The 22,558-nt window shown below is 33.1% G+C and overlaps 2 protein-coding genes across 2 annotated transcripts; both read left to right on the top strand.

Annotated features, from left to right (window-relative positions):
- Positions 1-1,869: 1,869 nt before the first annotated feature.
- LOC106397742 (cytochrome P450 705A22-like) lies at positions 1,870-3,638 on the top strand. Its single transcript, XM_048758649.1, has 2 exons — positions 1,870-2,807; positions 2,889-3,638. Exons 1-2 carry the CDS (start codon positions 1,890-1,892, stop codon positions 3,534-3,536), a joined length of 1,566 nt encoding a protein of 521 aa, XP_048614606.1. The 5' UTR covers positions 1,870-1,889; the 3' UTR covers positions 3,537-3,638.
- An 8,037-nt stretch (positions 3,639-11,675) lies between these two features.
- LOC106401978 (seco-amyrin synthase-like) lies at positions 11,676-21,427 on the top strand. The gene is made up of 14 exons (XM_013842607.3): positions 11,676-12,373; positions 12,455-12,640; positions 13,118-13,207; positions 16,991-17,182; positions 17,259-17,343; positions 17,425-17,591; positions 18,903-19,094; positions 19,236-19,349; positions 19,749-19,994; positions 20,078-20,176; positions 20,255-20,311; positions 20,394-20,440; positions 20,533-21,022; positions 21,164-21,427. The coding sequence occupies exons 1-14, from the start codon at positions 12,170-12,172 to the stop codon at positions 21,275-21,277; spliced, it is 2,283 nt and encodes a 760-aa protein (XP_013698061.2). The 5' UTR covers positions 11,676-12,169; the 3' UTR covers positions 21,278-21,427.
- Positions 21,428-22,558: the final 1,131 nt, after the last annotated feature.

Here is a 22,558-nt window from a genome sequence, read left to right as displayed (position 1 = left end):
CGTCCATTTAGGTTAGTTGTGTAATTGATTTTTAACCTAGCGACTTACATGGAAGTCGTCCATCTTTGTTTGTTAAAAAAAAATTTGAGACGACTTCCATGTAAGTCGCCTAGGACAAACGGGTTAGTTTTACATTTGACCGGCTTGTGTAAGAAATTTGACTTTTCTTGGACGACCTACATGTAAGTCATCCAGTGAAAAATTAAAAAAAAAATCAATATTTTTTTATACCTAGACGACTTCCATGTAAGTCGTCTCAGGTTAGTTTTACAATTGAAAAAAAAAAAAAAAAAATTCTAGACGACTTACACGGAAATCGTCCGTCCGATGATGGATGTCGTCCAGGATAAGCAAGGTTTGACCAGAATCTCGGAATAAAATCATGGACGACTTTCGTGTAAGTCGTCTAACAGACGACTTCCGTGTAAGTCGTCTAACAGACGACTTCCGTGTAAGTCGTCTGGAAAAAAAAAATTTATGTTTTATTTTTCAATTGCAAAACTAACCTGAGATGACTTACATGGAAGTGGTCTAGATATAAAAAATTATTGATTTTTTAATTTTCTACAAAACAACTTATGGGTAAATCGTCTAGGAGAAGTCAAATTTCTGACACGATCCGGTCAAATACAAAACTAACCCGTTTACCCTAGACGACTTACATGGAAGTCGTCTCAAATTTTTTTTTTAACAAACAAACATGGACGACTTCAATGTAAGTCGTCTCTAAAAACACATTTAAAAGTCAATTGCAAAACTAACCTCTGCATTGACCAGAAGACTTCCATGTAAGTCGTCTACAGCCAGAAGACAACGACTTACCCGGAAATCGTCTGGACGAACAGATCTGGAAAAAAAACTGATTTCATAGTTTCAACCAGTGAGATAACTTGTTTAGCACACATAAGTCTTCTCCAAGCACCCAGAATCTCAAACAAAAGTGACCCACCAAGAATCGTAAACTTCAATGGCACTATGAACAATAAAAATTTTAGAATCAAAATTCTGGGGTTTTTGGATGAATATGTAGAGAAAGTGAAAGAGTTGTTTTTAATTCATAATGATTGAGAAAGAAGAAATGTAAATCGATTTGAGGTGTATTAATAGCTTCAAATTGGTTGTTCATGGTGGTTGGTGTACTGGTGGCAATGACAATCTTGTAAATACTTGAAGATGATGAGGTTGAGAGAGTAAAAAGACCATTTTCGAAAGAAAAAAATAAAAATTTAATGGCATTTTCGTGAATAATCTGAACTTGTGGGCTGAATAAGACAAAAAAAATGTTCAAAAAAAACATATGTTTGTTTTGTAGTTGAGTTTTGAGTCAATTTTGCAAAATGGCCAATAATGTTTTAGGTTAAGTTCCGAAATTTTCGAGAATTTCAGTCTTATGAAATATTTAAAATTTTTATTTCGTATTGGACCTTTTCGGACCGGCACTGTATTCTAGACTCGTTAGGGCACCAGCATTAGGAGTTCATAAGGGGGGTTCACACGCTTCCCGAAAAAAAAATTATTAAAATATGCTACAGTCACGACTCTGTCTCGCAACGCTCCTTCTGCATGAACCCGGGTCGTTACTGTTCAGCGGGCCCCACACCACGTGGCGGCCCGCTATTGGTCAATTTTTTTTTTTTTTTTTTTTTTTTAAAATCAAACGAAAAATGAAAAAAAAAATAATAAAAAATTCACATGATGAACCCCAACCGGGGTTCGTTAATGCGGCTGCTCTTATTGTCGAAGTTAAAACTCATGTTAGATAAAAATAATACTCTGATCACGAGATTATTGTATTAAGCTGATCACGAGATTGTTTTAATAAGCTGATCACGAGATTGGTTTTTCTTCATACTCTTTAAAAAGACATGCCTCATTCGCTTTGAGCAACAATGACAGCGATGATCAGCGGTGACTTTAGAGACTGTTTTATCTTCATCCTCCTCTGCTTCTCTTCACTCCTTTGTTATTCTCTTTTCCTTAAGAAAACAAAGGAGCCACGAGTTGGTTGTGATCTGCCTCCGAGCCCTCCCTCTTTTCCAGTCATTGGTCATCTTCACCTTCTTCTCTCTACTCTAGTTCACAAGTCGTTACAGAAAATCTCTTCCAACTATGGACCTTTCCTCCACCTCCGAATCTTTAATACATCCATCATCCTCGTCTCTTCAGCATCTGTGGCCTATGAGATCTTCAGAGCTCACGACGTTAATGTCTCCTCTCGCGGTGTTCCTGCCGTCGATGAGTCCCTATTATTTGGATCATCTGGCGTGCTCAACGCATCTTGTGGGGATTACTGGAAATTCATGAAGAAGCTAATGGTCACAAAGCTTCTCGGACCACAAGCACAAGAGCAGTCACGAGGCATCCGTGCGGATGAGATAAACAGTTTTTACGGGAAGTTGCTTAATAAGGCGAGGAAGAAGGAGAGTGTTGACGTGGGTAAGGAAGCAATGAATCTTGTTAACAACATCATGTGTATGATGAGCATGGGACGGAGATTTTCAGAGGAGGATGGTGAAGCTGAGAGACTTAAGGGTTTGGTTACCGAGTGGAGCGGCTTGATAAAGAGAATGTTGTTGGCAGTCTTGTTCCGTAGACAGCTGGAGAAGATCGGAATCTCACTATTCAAGAATGAAATAATGAGGGTTTCAAACAGATGTGATGAGATGCTAGAAAGGGTTCTAGTGGGACACAAAGAGGAACCAGACAAGGATCAAGGAAAAGATATGATGGATGTGTTGTTGGCAGCTTATGAAGACAAAAAAGCTGAGTACAAGATCACTATTAACCACATCAAGGCGTTTTTTGTGGTACACCTTCCTTTCATAACGTGAATTTATTGAAAATCATGTTGCGAGTTTCTGAATAAGAAAACATTTTTTCAATGGCAGGAGCTTTTGTTTGGAGCCATTGACACCTCTTCAACAACAATACTGTGGGCAATGGCTGAGATCATCAACAACCCCAACGTCCTTGAAAAACTGAGAAAAGAACTCGATTCCATTGTAGGGAAAACAAGGTTGATTCAAGAAACAGATATACCAAACCTCCCTTATTTGCAAGCGGTGGTCAAGGAAACACTAAGGTTGCACCCGCCTGGGCCTCTCGTGCCAAGAGAATTTCAAAAAGAGTGTGAGATCGGAGGGTTCTACATTCCGGAGAAGACGAGACTTGTAGTTAATGTTTATGATATAATGAGAGATCCTGATCTTTGGGTAGATCCTCTTAAATTTATGCCAGAGAGGTTTCTAGCTTCTTCAAAATCAGGCCAAGAAGATGAGAGAAAAGAGAAAGTACTAAAGTACCTTCCTTTTGGTAGCGGAAGGAGAGGATGCCCTGGCTCAGCTCTAGGTTATATGGTAGTGGGAACCGTAATAGGAGTGATAGTGCATGGATTTGAATGGAGAATTGATGGAGATAAAGTCAATATGGAAGAGGTAATGGAAGGGGTCATCCTAACCATGGCTCATCCTCTTAAGTTCACTCCCGTTACTCGATATGTACCCTGCCTTAGAAATGAAACTGAATCCCATATATAATTAGGGTCTAGCAGATCCTTAATTGTAATAAAGAGAGCTTGTTATTTTTTGTTCATGTTCATGTTCTATATGAAATGGATGGAAACATCCAAACACACATAATTCTCACAAAAATAAATATTAAGGGCTTCTTGATCTCACACTGTTTTGGTTCCATACCAAAGGGTCTGAAGAAATCACTCTACTAATCTAGATACACCTTATCTTCATTCTCTTGTTTGGCAAGAAACTAATTAGTCAAAGATCATTTTTTTATTTAAAAAATACTCTATTAGATGTCTCTTTTTAATGAATTGAAAGTTCTGAATCCTAAAACCTGTGTATCTCTAAATCTAAACCACATTAACCTAATTCTTCGTAGGAGAATAGACCCACCCCTCCCAACAAAAACTCTATTAGATACTTCAATAAAAGCGCTCTAAATTGTTATTTAAGGTCTCTTACAAACACAAACTCTTTCATTCTCAAACATCTATTCACATCACATATATAGTGAATACAATTTAAGAGTAAAGTAACATTCGTTATCTTTATAAATTGAGTCACTCTTAATTTTTCCTCTCTTTTATTTTTTTCATCTTTTTTCTCTTTTGTTTATACCATCGAATCTTAACCCAAATAATTAAACAATGAATATGGGATCAGATGCCTTATAGGATATAACATGGACTTTGTTATGAATATTATGGTGATACCATTATGGCAAGTCTTAAATATATTTGTTCTCCAAGCTTTACTTGTTCTCCAAGTGGCTTTGTCCACAAGCTATTGTAATCCTATATAAAGGACTCATTACTCATGGAATAATACACACCAATTTCCTCTCTTTTCTTCTTTACTTACAACACGTTATCAGCACGAAACCCTAGCCACTGAGCAAAACCGAAAATCCTAATTACGTAGTCAAAACCAATTGACATTGGTCTGTATTCCGACGTCTCCGACTTTGATACAGAGCCGAAGTCTCCGTTTTTAAGGTTATGTGTTTACAAAAGAGGCGTTTTAATAAGAAGCTTACAAGACAACAAGCAACTGGTTTGATTGATCTCTAGTGTGATTGTTCTTGAATTCCTTGTGTCCACTACCAACCAAGCGAAGTTTCAGTTGAGGCGTGAAACCCTAGATCTACCTTAAGGTCTCTAACCGACATCATCTCTGTTTGATAAAGCTAAGTTTCTTTCATATTTATTATCAGTGACATGGTTATGGTTCGTATAAATTTGCTATAGTTTGTTTGATGCTTATTGTGGATTAAATGCATATAGGTTCGTTCTCCATTATATTTCAAAGCATACATATTTATTACGGAGCTTTCTTATGTCATATTTACAAGTTACAGCCATTATATATATTTAACTTGACATGGCATACAACATGAATCTCTGCAGCAATTATAATTTAATTATTCATATTGTTCCATTAGCTCTTTTTCACGTGGCCAGCTTAAGATTTTTATTTGGTTGTTGTTACTTGATTCATATCGATTACACTGGTTTAATGCACAATACATTTGAATATTTCATATGTATAGCACGTAAGATTTGGGGTGTGTTTTGATATGCATATATAAACGTGTCATGGTATGTTTAGTACTAATGTTTTTAGTACTAATGTTTCTTAAAAGCTAACCATGGATTTGATTATTCTGATATTAATGTTTAATGTTGAATAATAGCCATATTTATATGAGCAAATTTTAAGTATTTCAGAATTATTTAATCTTTGTAAAAGTGAAGATACCATGTGAGATGTCGAGAAATATGAAAAGTTGGAACCCATAAAAGATAAGTATTTTCTTATTTTCGATGTTTTATATACAAGGTTGAGTAAAGTACGATTAGATAAAGGAATTTGCATAAAAGTTGGTATGAAGATCATATTTCATTACCATTTTATATATGGGGGTTTTAAGTTTAAGGCTTGATTTTAAAATATGTATAAGTTTTGGAAAACAATCCAAAGAAAGATATTATCACCAGAAAGTGATTATTTATAGCTCATTATATTTATACATCTAAAGATTACAAGACATGAAGTCTGTAAATAAAGTTTAACTATGTTGGATGTTAAGTTTAAAAGCAAAATTTCTCGAAGAAATTTTTAATGATGCATCTATATTGAAAAATATTATTTTTCACAAGTAATGTTGTCCAGCAGACATATGATTGAGAAAAGAAATTAAAGAAGATTATACTTATATCTTGTCTCCTTGAGACTGAGAAATTTAATGAGCTATTGATGTTAGATGATAAATCACGTCTAGTTGATTATGATCATTCTCCTGAAGAGAATATGATATTTTATATTGAGAAAGAAAATCAACATAAATCGTATTGGTCAAGAAAGTGGACACAAAAATGGTTCTAGACGTGAATATGGATAAGGTCAAGATCCAAATAGTTTCTTTATAGAACTTATATTCTCACTTGAAGTTGAGAAAATAAACATGGTAATAAAGAAGAGATATGATTCATTCATCTAAAGATGAAAGAAAATTTTTGTGAGTACAATACAAGCTAATAGAAAGCTTAGAGTGTTCAAGAAGAGGATATATGAATGCTCCAGAAGAGTACATAGTATTATTGCACATAAGAATGCAATTTAAATTCCCTAAGAATGCAATTTAAAGTTCTTAAGGTATTGTATTCTTAGAAGTCTCAAAAATTTAGAAGGATCTAAGAAAGAATACATAACCCATGTATGGTATGTTGTTGATTCAAAAATGAGTTTCATTCGAGATTGATAAACCTGTAGTATTATCATCTCGAGGGGAAGAGTTAAAGAAGCTCACATTTAATGATAAGTGAAACATCCATAAGTTTATGTTTGCACTAAAACTAAGTTTGATGAATCATTCTCAAAGTAAATCTCTCGGATTTTGAGACAGTTATGTTGAGACAATAAGCAAAAGAAATGCTATAAACATTTCAAATCATAAATATTTATCAAGGCAGTAGAAGTATTTTAGAAAAAGTATCTATAGCCTCTTATATATTGTACTACACAAAGATTAGTGTAATGAAGATAAATATATAGTAAACCAGAAGTTTACAAAATATGTGGCATGAACCAGTTAGACCATTTTGGTTCAGTAATGATGCGAAAAGATACATAAATATTTATGTGAATATTCATTGAAGAACCAGAAGATTCTTGCGAATGATTTCACATATGTTGTTTGCTCATAAGATAAAATGGTAATACTGTTTTCACCAGCCAAATGAAGTTATTGGCATGAATAAAGAAGATGTTAGTGGACTGATCACCCACTATGCATCTTTATAATACTGGTGAATCCACTTCTTAAAGCCTTTGATGACTATAGAAAAATCACTGGGACAAGTGTTAAACATTTTGAGCAACACTAATTCGCATCAAGCCAACAAGTAATCATTGGTTCTCCCCGTCATTGGTATTGGGTTAGAAATCAACAATTTTCCATCAAAGAATGTTGGAAGTGTGATATACATTCCATTTGCTCCACCATAGAGCTTTAATTAAGATGGATTCTCAAATGAGGTTGAAATTATATGTTGGATATGAATCTTCATTGATACTTAAGAATCCATAGCCATCCCTGAAGGATATAAGTAAGGCTCGATTTGAATGCTAAAAGTGAATTAGCATTTCCAACATAAAGGGGAGAAAATAAACAGCTGAAAAAGAAAATAAGTTGATATGAGTTATCGTTGATCCTCAGACTAAAAAAAATGTAAAATACAAGTCCAAAAGATAATTCAATTATAGTGCTTAGTAAAGCAGTTGCCAGACAAATTTGCTGACCCCAAATAAATATAGTGATCGAGTCACATACACCAGCTGTAAATGCTCCAATAAGAATAGATGTTCTATAAGAACAATATCAAACTGCAAGTCACGCCTGAAGCATGGTAGACATGTGGTTCCAAAGATAAGAATCCTCACAAATGAAAAGGAGCATAAATTAATAATGGTCACGAGGAAATAAAGTTTTTGAATGATCTCCAGAAGAGATATTAAACATGACTGAAAGAAATTCAGGTACCTTAGACAATGAAGAGATCTCAATAAGTTATGTCATGTATAGAATAAAATGGAACGAATAGACAAATCGACGTCGATGATATTTATGCATGAAAAATAGCAGTTGATATGATAAATGAGAACGAGGATCATGAAAGAAAGTCTATTGAAAAGTGTACACAAAGAGATGATTGGCCAAATCAAAAAAAAAAGCAATAGACAAAGATAAAAACTCTTGTGAAAGAGTGAGGTTTTTGGACCAGTAGTCCATACACTAGAAGGTGTAAAACAAGTGGGATAGAAATGAGTCGTTGCACCAAAGAAAGATCAATATGGAATTGATTGTGAAGAGACATAGTCTTATGTGGTAGGTGAAACTACTTTTATGTTCCTTATTAGTGTGACAATAAAGGAAGAACTTGAATTATACAACCCACTGGAAACTGATAGTCCCTAAGAGATAGAATCCCTAAAAGATACAATCTCTGAAGGATTGATGATATCAAAATCATATTCGATCGAAATATGTTTATGGGATATATGAAATATTCGAAGTTAATCAATATATCTTTATATTTATCAAGAGATTATAGATCAATAGAATCATTGATTTAAATATAATCAAAAACTCCCGAAGAGTTATAGAAAATTATATTTTGGAAGAAAGCTCTTGACAATACAATATTGTCTTTATGTATTCCAAATCGGAGATCTAAAATTAGATGTTATCATAAAGATCCTTGAAGGATTTTATTTAAGATGCTCATATATGTTTGGTCTTGAAGTACCATATTTAAAGTGTTATTGAGCAAATTACTAATTTTTTTCATAACCAAAAGATGTAATTTCATATGACAAGAAAGAAAGTCATAATAGTAACTTTCATAGTTACGAATGAGTTATTCGTATGTACGAGACGAATGTCTAGACGATTGTATGTAAGAAGTTTGGTTTGAAGTCCAAATAGACCAAGAAAATATTGTCTATATCAAATAAGAATTGTGGACCAGAAATCTATAGACCTTGAATACTCTAATGGAAAGAGTATTACAATATTCTCAATTTCAAAAGGAGATTTCTCTGATTGGAATGCATATCCTGAAGATATTGCTTTCCGGAGAAGAAATGTGAAATATGTGTGGTTGTACTCTTTTCTCTCATCATGGCTTTTATCCCACTGGGTTTTTCCATAACAAGGTTTTAACGAGGCAACAAAGAACACACAAAAGATAGACACCCAAAGAGAATGTTACAATTTGGGAGATGAAAATCTATCATTGTTCTAAAGTTTTGGAGATAAAAAGAATCCAAGAAATGGTCAGATCATGAAGACTCATGCACTACTGAAGAATGGCGAAGTTCATTTCCTACAAGTTCGTTCGAGTAAATATTTGGCTGTTTCATTCACCAAGACGCTACCCCTGCTACTTTCAAGAAGCTCACTCATCTTATTGAACTACGTTGTCTCATAGATCTCGACGTATGTACACATGAGGGGAAGTCATTGCACGCTGCACTCTTTTTCCTTTAACCATGTTTTTTTCTATTGGGCTTTCCTGGTGAAGTTTTTAACGAGGCAGCATCTTACGCGCATAATGGACATCAAGGGGAAGTGTTATGAATATTATGGTGATGCCATTATGGCAAGTCTTAAATATACTTGTTCTCCAAGTGGCTTTGTCCACAAGCTATTGTAGTCCTATATAAAGGACTCATTACTCATGGAATAATACACACCAATTTCCTCTCTTTTCTTCTTTACTTACCACATAAAAGAAGTAGGTGGGTTTCATATCAACTCCCTGGATTGCTAGAGGTTGAACCGAAGCCCTGTTGGTATAAAACTGTCTAGGCCTGATCAATTATGCTATCATTCTCTGTCGAAGAACTCTATAAACCTTAGTATTAGCAGATGCTTCAAGGATTACATCCCCCTGTGCATCTACTTTCTGACATGCTGCATTATAAAGATGACCCCCATGGTCATGCAAGTATCCATTCTCATTCCTTGTAAGCACAAGACTCGCGCCCATGTTGTATGTTCGCGAATTGGTATCGATCGACGCTCAAGTTGAAGTGTTGATCGTCGCTCGCTCACAAATGTTTATCGACGAAGAAGAGTTGGTGTCCATCGATGTTGCGCGTTTCTCTTTGCGGATCATGCATTCCAAACGTGTTGGGTCTGAGAAGAAAAGTAATTTCTCCTTGATGCTTCTGGTACTAATGGGCATGTACCTGAAAAACAAAAAAAAAATTGTGAGTAATTTAAAACAGTAAATAAAACATACACTAAACCTATTAATCAAGTCTAACGGCGATCAAAGCTCCCCGGCAATGGCGCCAAATTTGATATCACTCAAATTACCATAAGGAGTGATTTTTACTCTCTCAAATAAGAGGTTCAATTGTATTACTTAGGGATCGAATCCACAGAGAGCTAGGACACACAATAAACTTTAGACATCAAAGTTAAGCTAGGCAAACAATTCATAAATCATTAAATAAATGAAAGAATGGTGAACAAGACAGTTGTTCGATTGGTTGAGGTTGTAAGCAATAAAGAGAAATAGCTAGACTTAGGGTTTCTATTCAGGTAATCATGATTATAATAGTATAGAGACTAAAGTTGCATGCAAGATATTCTAATAATCTATTAACTTCCGTTTGTTTGGATTATCTATTGTCTAGATCTAAGATCTCAACTATTGTTTCTCGATCTTGAGAAAGTGTCGATCGATACTATGTATAGATAGTCGACCGATACACCTTTCTGAACGTCGATCGATACACTTATAGGGTTGTTGATCGATGTTCCTTCTAGCAAGCTTTAGCGATCAGGTTTGAATGTGTTCACTATTTTTCCTAGATAAACTGTCATTTGTTTCTAGCAATCATAGTTCAATGAGAATCAATTCAGATAAAAGACCATGCTGTCGCGTGCACCTAATTATCTAAATTCATGGTTCTAGTTCGTGACTCTAGAACACAAGCAGTAAGAAAAATTCTATTGATGGATATCACTAACAACTTAGCAATTCTATATTTTGGCCAATCCTTCATAACCTATTTTGAACCCTAAATCTAACATGTGAATTACTCAAACATAGAAACAATAACACAAATCATAGTCTAAATAATATAATAGATAAGAAATCAATGATAAAACCAATGGAGTTCCAATCAATCTCTGAAGGAGAATTGATCTTCTCTCCAAACCTAAGAGAAAATAATAGAATAGGATAATAGAAAGCGCAGCCGTCAACAATGGTTTAGAAAACACATAAGTAGGGTTCTGAGTCGTCCAATGGTATTATGGTAACTTGTGGTAACTTTTGGGCTTAAGTTGGTCATGAAATAGGCTCTGCCCGCTTTCTGGCATCACCGTCGATCAACACCAAAGGTTCACCGTCGATCAACATTCATTCATCTCCTCGACAGCTCTGTCTCGCGAGGCAGACGTACCAATCTTCAGTAAAACGACCATAACTTCTGATATAACCGTTGGATTGACCTCAAACCGGTGGCATTGGAAAGTTAACTCAAAGGTCTATCTTGCATCAAAAGATCAGCTCAATCGCACTATGGAAAGGTTTTCATCCATATCTAAATATCTGACACGTCTTTGCAGTTCTGCACCTCAAAATGTTCTAAAAGGCTCCAAAATCACCAAAATTCTCCAAAACATACATGAACCTGAAAACACTCTAAAACATACTCCAAACTCATATAATATACTCTAAAATACTCATATACCATGGTTAAAAGTGGGTAAGATTCATGTATATCATTAACTTAAGCTGTCTATTTCACTTATATCTTCTTGAATGTTTAGGTTTTTTTTTTTTTTTTGTGGTAAAAATGTTAAGTCATGTACTACCTCTGTTCCTGAAAGTAAGATTTTCTAGAGTATGCACGTTTATTAAGAATTTAATAAATGTTTATAATTTAATTTATTTTTTACTTTATTATACACTTTCCAATAACTTTCCACCAATGAAATTTAATCAATTCAAATATTCTCAATTAATGTTTCTCAAAAGTATAAAAAAGTACCTTAACAATATAGAAAATCTATCTTTGTGGAACAAGAAAAAAATCTAAAACATTTTACTTTCGGGAACGGAGGTAGTATTAGTTTATACACGTACATCTTTTAACGTTGGTTTAGATCAGTATATTTCGAATATAAAACATATTGTATAATTTGGTTAACAAATAATTTCTAAAACTTTTGACATTCTATAAATAATCAAGTGTAAAATCTATTATTTTAAAATAGAAATTAAAAAAAAATATTTGTGATTTATTTCAGATTAATTGATAATTTGTTAGATCCCATTGTCTGACTCATGCCTAATGCATTTTCCAACACATGTATTATCATGGCGGAGGCAGAATATTCGTTTACATGGGTACAAATGTGTTTTATAACGGTCAGTAAGTTAATTACCTCAGATTTGTTTTACAAAATAGAGGGAACTTTTCTTTTCACATGAGTCATATACCTTGGTTCTATGCTAGCTCCGCCATTGTATTATATCAGTCATTTGCCACATGTGTTCAAAAATCTAGTTACGAACTTATTGAATCGTAATTGGTGAGCACGTAAGAGAATACTGATAACATATAATATGTGGAGGCTGAGGATCGGAGCGGCGGCTAAAGATGATCATCACTTGTTCAGCACCAACAACTACGTGGGCAGACAGACTTGGGAGTTTGATGCAGAAGCAGGCTCTCCCGCAGAATTCGCTGGGATGGAACAAGCTCGCCGGAATTTCTCGCTCAATCGGTCACGTTTCAAAACCAGTGGCGATCTCCTATGGCGTATACAGGTGAGTGAGGTAATCGATTATTTTTTATTGTAAACATATACTACTAGTAGTACTAATAATTCGACTTCATTTGGACTCAAGTTTTTGAGTGAGAAGAAGTTTGAGCAAAAGATCCCGCGAGTGAGAGTAGAGGACGCGGAAAAAATAACATATGAAGATGCCAAGACGGCGATGAGAAGAGGAATACTCTATCTCGCGGCGTTGCAGGCTAAGGATGGACACTGGCCTGCTGAGAACTCTGGTATCATGTTCTTGAACTCCCCATTCGTAAGCTCCTCTTTCTCCAAACAGTTTATAAGGTTTCAATACCTATTATGTTTTTTTTTAACAAAAAAGGAATCAATAGTTAACAAAAAGGAAATCAGTAGTCCCATTTTCACCGGGACTTCTTATTAAATGTGGAAACACTTATTGGACTGGCAAAGCATCTAATTTCTTAAATTCACGTATATTACAAATTTCTTAAATTTCATGTATTATCTTTAATTGTTTAACAAAAAAAATGTATTGTCTTTAATTAAAATAATATTTTTTATTTAATGAGTTAAAAGACTAAAAGTAAAATAATCAAATATATCTTATTAAATTTTTAAAACAATATTCATAATTAAATAAATTTTAAAAAATATAAAATAACATTTAGTATCAAATATTGAACATTGTATGAATCATATTTTCTGTATTGGTTTTTAATTTCTAATGATGTTGGTGTTGTTCAATGAACGGGGAAAAAAACAATAATAGTTCATATGCCTATACATAACTGGACACCTGGAGGAAATCTTCACCGTGGAGCATCGCAAAGAGTTTCTACGTTACATGTACAACCATCAGGTATAACGTGTTTGACATATTACTTCCAAACTTTATAGAGATACTAACTGTATAATACGAACTTTCAAACATATCATCATCAAAACGTTATACCTGTTACCGTTTCTATTAAATTTATTTGTATAATTATTTTAGTTATTTTAAAAGAGGTTTTTAAATATATCATTAGGTGTTTGGTGTTTATCTAATTGTAGGAGTTTTCATATATAAAAGTTTTTTTGTAATCTTATTTCTTATTCAATTTAACTGATACTGTATTTTGTTAAGAACTAAGAAGAAGATTTTGGATCATTGATAGCTTGATTTTGGATCATTGGTGGATCTCAACGAATCTAATAAGATATTAACTAGAATCGAATATTTTAATTTCTGTACACAAATATTTTTTGAAAATTTTATATATCTTGAAATTTATTTTTATGAAATTTTACTAATCATATATTCACAATTTATTTTATTTATTTAAAATGTAACATCAAATTAATAATTTACTTTTAAACATTATTTTTTATATAAATCATTACAAATTTTTATTTTTTATTTAAAAAGTTTGTATTCTTGAAATATTTTATGAGATAAAATTAAATTAGCTAATATTATATTTTGAAAATATATTTTATTTAATGTATTATATTTTAGTTTTGTGTTTTGTTTTTACTATAAAATCTGGCCTAGATTTAAAATAGTAAAAAAAAACAATTGCATAATATTAACATATTTGGCTTTTACATGAATTTTTTTTGTTTTTTTTTTACAACAAGACATTCAAAGATTCATATTAACTCTATAAACCAAATCGGTAACTCTGCATCCATGTGAACGACGAAAGACGGTTGTTTCCTAGCACTGCGTGCTAAGCTATCCGCCCGTAGGTTCTCCGTCCGAGGTACATGAACGATGTCTGAGTTGAGGAAACTTCATCGTAAAAGTTTGATATCTTCCAGATAACTTTCAAATGCTGGTCATTCTTCTCGTTCCAAAACCATCTTCACCAATTGAGAACAATCTGTTGCAAATGTAACCTGAAACTGTCTTAAATTCTTCATACATTTCATTGCCCAAATCAAAGCCTCCACCTCCGAATGAAGAGGTGAAAGACATGCCCTTACATTCCTTTCTCCTAATAAACCATCAAAGCCGGTAAGGTACTATACAAGCTTTGTCGCGAAAATAGTTCCTTATCTTTTCATGAACCATCTATAAAACACCATCGTCCTGAAGTTGCTAATGTGGATCTGGTCTGTACCTGATGCTCCCTCTTCTGATCAGTGAGTACTTGTGCCTCAGCCCAAAGTGATGATTCCAATTCCAATTCCAATTATACAGATTACTAAACACTTTATTATTCCGATCTTTCCATATATATCATAATATCCATGCAAATTGGTGGTCATCCACCTTTGGATTGACTCTCCAAAAAAGATGATCCATGTTACCAAAAAAAAGAACTAGTAGGAAAAATATTGGGATTCGATGGTATTTTAGATAATGCCCACACTTGATGTGCTGGAGGACATTCAAAAAACACATGGTTTAATGATTCCTCCGGATCTTCGCATCGAGCACAACATATATCCCCTTGTATTCCTCTCGCTTTTAGGTTTTTCATTACCGCTATACAACCTGAAAGGAGTTGCCATAAAAAATATTTTATCTTCGGCGGGCACCGCACTTCCCAACAGAAGACTTTTAGTATATCCACTGTGGGCCCATAAAAATCTGGTGGTTTTTCCTTATCAGGATAGACCCGTTCCACTTGATACCCTGATTTTACCGAATATTTCCCATTGTTAGTGAAATGCCATCTATTCCTATCTTCCATCTGATTTCTACTTAATGGGATACTTTCAATAATTTTTACCTCATGAGGATCCACCAAAGCCTTAATTGCCTGAAGGTTCCAAGTTCGGGATTCCGAGTTAATGAGGGAATCCACTGTGAGGTCTGGGTAACTGTTTTGAAGGTTTTTGTTTGCTTGTCTCGGGCGAGTGGCTGGAATCCAAGGATCATTCCATACCGAAATAGATGAACATGTTCCCACCTTTTTAATTAGTCCTTTACAAACCAAAGATCTAACAGATATAATACTCTTCCAGCCATATGACGGGGAGTAAGATCGGATCGGTTCGGTTCTAGGGGTGAAGCATTCCGGTAGTACCGTCCTTTGAAAACTCTAGAAAAAAGAGTATTTGGCTTCTCAATCAGCCTCCACAGTTGCTTTCCAAGCATCGGTGTGTTAAAATCCATAAGATCCTTAAAACCTAGTCCACCATTATCTTTAGGCACACATAACTTATCTCATGATTTCCAATGCATGCCTTTTGTGCTCCCTCTTGGGCTCCACCAAAACTGAGCTACAGCACTCGTTAGCTTCTTTATTGTGGTTTTTGGTAACCGATAAACATACATCACATGGTTTGGCAGGGCCGTGACCACCGATTTAATAATCACTTATTTTCCTTCTTTAGTAAAGAATCTAAAAGTCCATCCATTAATCATATTATTCAAGCGGTCTTGAACAAAACCAAACACTTGTACCTTAGATCCCCAAGGCTTTCAGGCAACCCTAAATAAGATCTCATTCCTCCTAGATTATGAATACCCAAAATATCTCTCAATTCTTGGCGACTGGATTTTTCGATCTTATGTCCAAATTGAATTGAGGATTTCTGTAAATTAATTTGTTGTCCAGAAACAGCCTCGTATTCCTTTAAAATCCTGAGAATGGTTTGACACTCTTCTTTGTTTTGTCTTACAAAAGAAAAAACTAGCATCGGCAAATAGCACATGAGAGATTGATAGAAAAGCTCTTGCTACCTTCATACTTTCTTTGTTTGTTCAACACATGAAATCTTATTGTTTAGATTTATATTGTTTTCTGTTAAGAAAAATATCATCTATGAATAAATTTAAGATATTTTGTTAAATTTCTAGTTAGTGGTCGAACGTACATCTTTTTTATGGTAGATGAAAATTAGAACCCTAAATTAAAAGATTAGATTCTTAGGTATCACGGACTAAACAAGATTCATAGCATTTATCTAGATTCAGCTACGTCAAATGTCCTATCAATTTTACCATAAATTTAGCGAATTTGTTTTTTTTTTTTTTGAACACAAAATTTTTTGAACAAGAATTGCCAATAAAGATGTTTGAACAAGAAAATTGTAGCATGTTATTCTGAAACCCATATTTCAAATACACATTGTAGATGCTTGCGCATCAATGTGTCAAGAACCGGATCTTCAGAACAGAGTTTGGAAGTGAAGCCAAACACGATATAGTTCTATTAAAAATATATTTGGTATTTTGATAAAAAAAAATATAAAACATAGTTGCTAAAATCAAGTGATATAACATTCACGTTAGTTTTCAATTTATGTTTAAAAGTTTTTTCTTAAGGTTTTTATTTTTTCGTTGAAATATGTTCTTTTTCGTACCAAAACTCATATCATGTTATATTAGATTATATAGGATATTAGATTTCTTTAACAGAAATTGAATCTATGACTTTGTAGATCTCTATGAGGTGATGTCAAAAAGTTTTAGCCATTAGACAAGTTCGTCCCAACTCCCAACAGGACTTGGGTATTTATTTGTTTTGTTGGAGTATGCTTACACCTTTATTTTTGTTACAAAGTTTAGGTGAAATGATTTAGGTTGGGTTCTTTTCACAAATATCCCAATCATATCCACTTCAACTTAGAATATCCTAACACATATGCTTGAATATATACATATATATATATCAATACCATACATGACTATAGTAGAATTTTGTAGAACGTGGATGGTGGGTGGGGAATAGACATAGAGAGCGACAGTTGTATGCTAAGCACGGTCCTCAACTACATCTGCCTACGGATTCTAGGAGTAGAACCAGAACAAGGAAGTACTTGTGCAATGGCTCGTAAATGGATTCTCGACCACGGTGGTGCTACTTATACCCCCTTGTTTGGAAAAGTTTGGCTTTCGGTACACTTACTGAACTAAATCACCAAAAGATAATTATCATCATCGAGATTTACCCTTAATCTTGCTAATTTACTAGGTTCTTGGAGTGTACGATTGGTCTGGCTGCAAATCTATACCACCCGAGTTCTGGATGCTCCCTTCTTTTTCTCCTATTAATGGAGGTTGAATTTTGCGGCGGCTTTATTTATTTTTCTTCATATGATGAGATTGACTCGCAGTTTGTTTGGTATTTATATGTGCAGGTATAGTGTGGATTTATTTTCGGGAGAGTTTTATGGCATTGTCATACCTGTACGGTAAAAAATTTGTAGCTACACCAACACCTCTCATTCTACAGCTCCGTGAAGAGCTTTATCTGCACCCTTATGCCCAAATCGTTTGGAGCCAAGCCCAAAACCTATGCGCAAAGGTGAGTTTTTTGTCAAACAAACCATGGAATAACATGTCAGGTGCAAATCTTATATATTAAAACAGAAGTCACAACATTTATTCGTGTGTGATTTTTTTTAAAAAATAGACCTTCGCTAGAAATTATTTATCATTCATTTATCATTCATTTATTACTAATAATATGAATTAATAATATATCATTCCTAATATAACAGGGACTCCTAAAAACCCGGATTGATTAACAAACACACCTTGATTCATGTATGATATTTTTATTTGGATCATCATTTAAATTTTTTATTAAATGTATTTCCTAAATGCTAATATATAATCTTTTAACAACTTAAATCATAATATAATTTGATATCTTTTAATTTAAAATATAAATATATATATGTTTAATTTTTTTAACAAATGTGTTGAAAAACATTATAACAATATCTTAATTATCAAAAATCGTATATAAATATTTTCACTAATTTTGTAATTAGTAATGAAATTACTGTTATTATACATATATATATATATATATATACTCAGTTATCTTTTATAAACATTATATTTAACTAATTTTACTATGTTATAGTTATATCTATCATTTTAAAATAAAACATTGTATTTAACTAAATATGATAAAATTATTTTAAACTGATAATTTAATATATTTTATTTTCACAAACATTAAAAATTTATGCTAGAAATATAATATGTTGGTAGAACGGGTTAACATTAGTAAATTAGATAATTCATGTATAAAATTAACTTATCTTAAACTTTTATATATATATATATATATATATAGTTATATATAGTTATTATCTTAAATGAATACACATAAAAAAAAATTTGATAAATGAAAACTAGCGCTTTGAATTACGGATCATGATCATAATAATTGAATAAAAAATAAATTTAAAATATATATAATAAAAAATACCAAATATATGTGATAATTTGAAATAATCAATTAAATTACAGCATAAAAACTATCAAATTGTTATATCTAAAATAATTATATATAAACATTTAAATATATAAGTAACTTAAATATACATTCTAATTATGTAAAATATATATAAACATGAAAATTAATACCCGCACGGTTGTGCGGGTCCAAATCTAGTTTTAGTTTATAAGTCTAGTATATAGGACGTGATTAGTAAAAAGAAAAATAATACGAATCTCACGGACCAAACGCATACTTCATCCAAAGTACAAATCTTTATTTCCTAGTTAACTACATCCAACACAATGCCGGTTAAATTTTGAAAACATTTTATTGAATACAATAAATGGATATAAATCACAATGTTGGTGTAAATGAGTGCAGGAAGATAAATATAATCAACAATCATATCTACAAGATTTGTTTTGGAAAAGTGTTCACATGTTCTCTGAAAACATCCTAAACCGTTGGCCTTTCAACAAAATCATAAGGCAAAGAGCTCTTCAAACAACAATGAAACTCATTCACTACCATGAAGAATCCACCCGATACCTTACCACTGGATGTGTGCCAAAGGTTGCACTCTTAGAATAATCCATCTTCAGAATTTATCCTTTTTCATTTAATTTGGGTATATTCTTATGTGTGATTTTTATTTAATCGAGAAGAAACATAAAATATCCAGTCTGTAACCAATTTCGTGGTCATATTTGATAGGTGCTTTGTATGCTTGCATGTTGGGTAGAAGAACCAGAGGGTGATTACTTCAAGAAACATCTTGCTCGACTCCACGATTTTGTATGGATTGGTGATGACGGTCTAAAATTCCAGGTTAGTTCTTTTTGGGATGGCAATATGTCATCAATATATTTGAATGTGGCTGAAATGATCCGTTTACTGAATTCAAATATATTTGAATGTGGCTGTGGTTATATCTGATTGTGGCGGGCTAAAATTAACATGTGACTTGTGAGAGACGTGACAGGTGCCGTGTCACCAGTCACATTTATCGTAATTTAAATTAATTCAAAAAATATTTGAATTATAATAATTTTAAAAGACTTTTCAATAAAATATCAAGTATAATTTGTGTTCAACTTTTTGAGAGACAAAACTTGAAAACCCCAAATAATAATGCCGTTACATATAAAAAATCTCAGTATAGTATGGCATTTCAAAACTAGATGATTCATCCATAGCAATTTAAGCTTTGATATTTTACTTGAGCAGATTTGTGGTAGTCAAATATGGGATACAGGCTTCTCGCTCCAAGTCATTTTGGCTGCAGATGACGACGATGAGATTATTCGATCAACGCTGATCAAAGGATACGACTTTTTGAAGAAATCTCAGGTAACAGAAAATCCACCTGGTGACCATCTCAATATGTTTAGGCACATTACAAAAGGTGGTTGGAATTTTCCTGACAAAGATCAAGGATTGCCTGATTCAGATTGTACTGCTGAAAGTTTAGAGGTTGCTTCTCTTAATTGATCATGTATTGATCCTTAACTAGCTTACAGTACACAGTGAAGCTAATTATTTATATCCATGTCTAGTGCTGCCTAATGTTCGAAACAATGCCGCAAGAGTTCATAGGTGAGAAAATGGATGTAAAGAGGCTCTATGATGCTGTCACTTTGATTCTCCATTTTCAGGTTATAAATATAAACTTAGCTTATTAATTAATATGCTTGAATAATTTATCAACATTTTTCTATTATTCAAATTTATAGAGCAAGAATGGAGGTGTAACAGCGTGGGAACCAGCACCTGGGAAAACTTGGCTAGAGGTTTCTTACATATCATTTTTCTATGTTTTCATATTGAATAATTGTGTGTAACAAATGCCTAAACATAACTAATCAAATGCAGTGGTTTAGTCCAGTGGAGTTTATGAAAGACGCAGTTGTGGAGCATGAGTAATATATTTCTTAATTATCTATATATATATATATGTAAAGTCACACTTTTTTCTTGTAAATATATTACTTATGGCATAAACCGTCTTTAGGTTTGTTGAATGCACTGGGTCGGCACTAGTAGCAATTGCTCGGTTCATGAAACAGTTTCCTGAATACAAGAAAAAACAAGTGAAAGACTTTATAAAGCATGGAGTGAAATACTTGGAGAATCTTCAAATGTCTGATGGTTCTTGGTATGGAAGCTGGGGAGTGTGTTTCATATATGGAACCTTCTTTGCGGTAAGAGGTCTAGTGGCTGCAGGTAAGACTTACAACGACTGTGAGGCTATCCGTAGAGCGGTTCGGTTCCTTCTTGAGACACAAAACGAGGAAGGTGGTTGGGGAGAGAGTTATCTCTCTTGTTCGAAAAGGAGATACGTTCCACTTAGTGGAAGAAACAAGACAAATCTTGTGAATACAGGCCAAGCGCTTATAAGTTTAATTTTGGGTGGTCAAATGGAGAGAGATCCACGTCCGGTTAATCGTGCTGCCAAAGTCTTGATCAATTCACAGTTGGATAACGGAGATTACCCACAAGAGGTGATTTAAATTAATGAGAGTTCTTTTTCGTATCTTATATAACCACTATAGATTTTGAATTGATGATATTATAAATTATGATTTACGTTTGAGAGACTTATTAATTTCTTAAATTTCTGGTCTTTCCCTTTTTTTCTTCAGGAAATGAGTGGGGTGTTAAGTGTAAATCTGAAGCTCCATTATCCTATGTATAGGAACATTTTCACTCTTTGGGCACTCGCATATTACACGCAGGCTCTACGTCCCCTCCAGTGAGCAGTTTACTATTCCTTCTAAATAGTTTTTTCTTCTCTATGTAAACATTTTTTCTTTGGAATCTTGGTCTTAAAGTCAAATATTCTTAATTTTTATGTAAACATATTCTTCCTATCTCTATGTTCTATCTATGTATATGGGGTTCGAACATTTTATTTTCTACTTCAAAATATATAATATATAAAAGGTAATAACAATATAATACGAAAAATTTAACAATCATTATTTCAGTAAAAATATCAGAATCCATAAGTTTGCTATTGCATGAGTTTAGTCGTAAATGTTACGTGAATTACAAGTGTGATCTTGGTGGAAAACAATTTACAACATACAAAAGAGAAAAATATATGTAAACGCGGATACTGCAGGCCTCGTAGTGATTAGTCTTTGGGCTTAGAAAGCTTTTGGGATCGCGCTATGGCTATCAACAAAAAATGCCATTAAAGCTATATAAAATCACTATGTTTTGTGAAATCTCTTCCGTTTATCTAGAGTCTAGACTCGTCATTTTTAGTATCATGCCTATAAATTTAGACTAGATGATAACCCGCGCGCATGAGCGGGGTTAGTTTTTATAATAATGTTTGTTTATTAAATAGTTTTGACATTTTGTAACACTACAATCTTTATCGATTATAAAATGACGAATATACATGTTGGTTTCTTAAATATATCATCATTGTTGAAGAGTTAACATATTACATCTCATTTTAATTATTTTTAAGACTTCATATGTACAAAAGAAAATTAAGTTTTGCGGCTGACATAAATTACCAAAACCAAATAGGCAACATCAATTGTATAATGACGAAAGGGATTAGGTTTTCTACTCTCGAATTATTAGTGACTCTCTATAAGTAAGTTCATTTTCTACATGTATAAAATTGTGCTTTCATTCTCGTCTTTGTTTTATTGATATGAGTTAAGTTTCTTTTTTTAACTTCTTCTATGAATTCGGTGAATTAAATTAGTGTCAATTTAAAAAAATGGACATCTATAAAAATTAGTTTCACTCCAGATACATATCTAAGAATCAAAATTTTGAAAAAAATCACCGACAAACTATATTAACAGATTAGTGTTCAAATCTAATATATCAACCTGTTATAGAATATATAAATGCAGACTCGAAATATAAATGTATGTCTATTATATATTCACCAGCTCGGTCTAAATATCATCTAATTCTAGAACAACAAAACAAATTACTTATTTCACCAGTTCGGGTAATATTTGAATCCAAATGGGTAATATCCGAAGATAACCAAACATAAGTATACT

The sequence above is a fragment of the Brassica napus genome, chromosome C5, assembly GCF_020379485.1.
Source record: "Brassica napus cultivar Da-Ae chromosome C5, Da-Ae, whole genome shotgun sequence".
In the NCBI taxonomy this organism is placed as follows: domain Eukaryota; kingdom Viridiplantae; phylum Streptophyta; class Magnoliopsida; order Brassicales; family Brassicaceae; genus Brassica; species Brassica napus.
The sequence above is the reverse complement of the archived record's forward strand: the minus strand, read 5'-3'. Positions and strand labels throughout refer to the sequence as shown.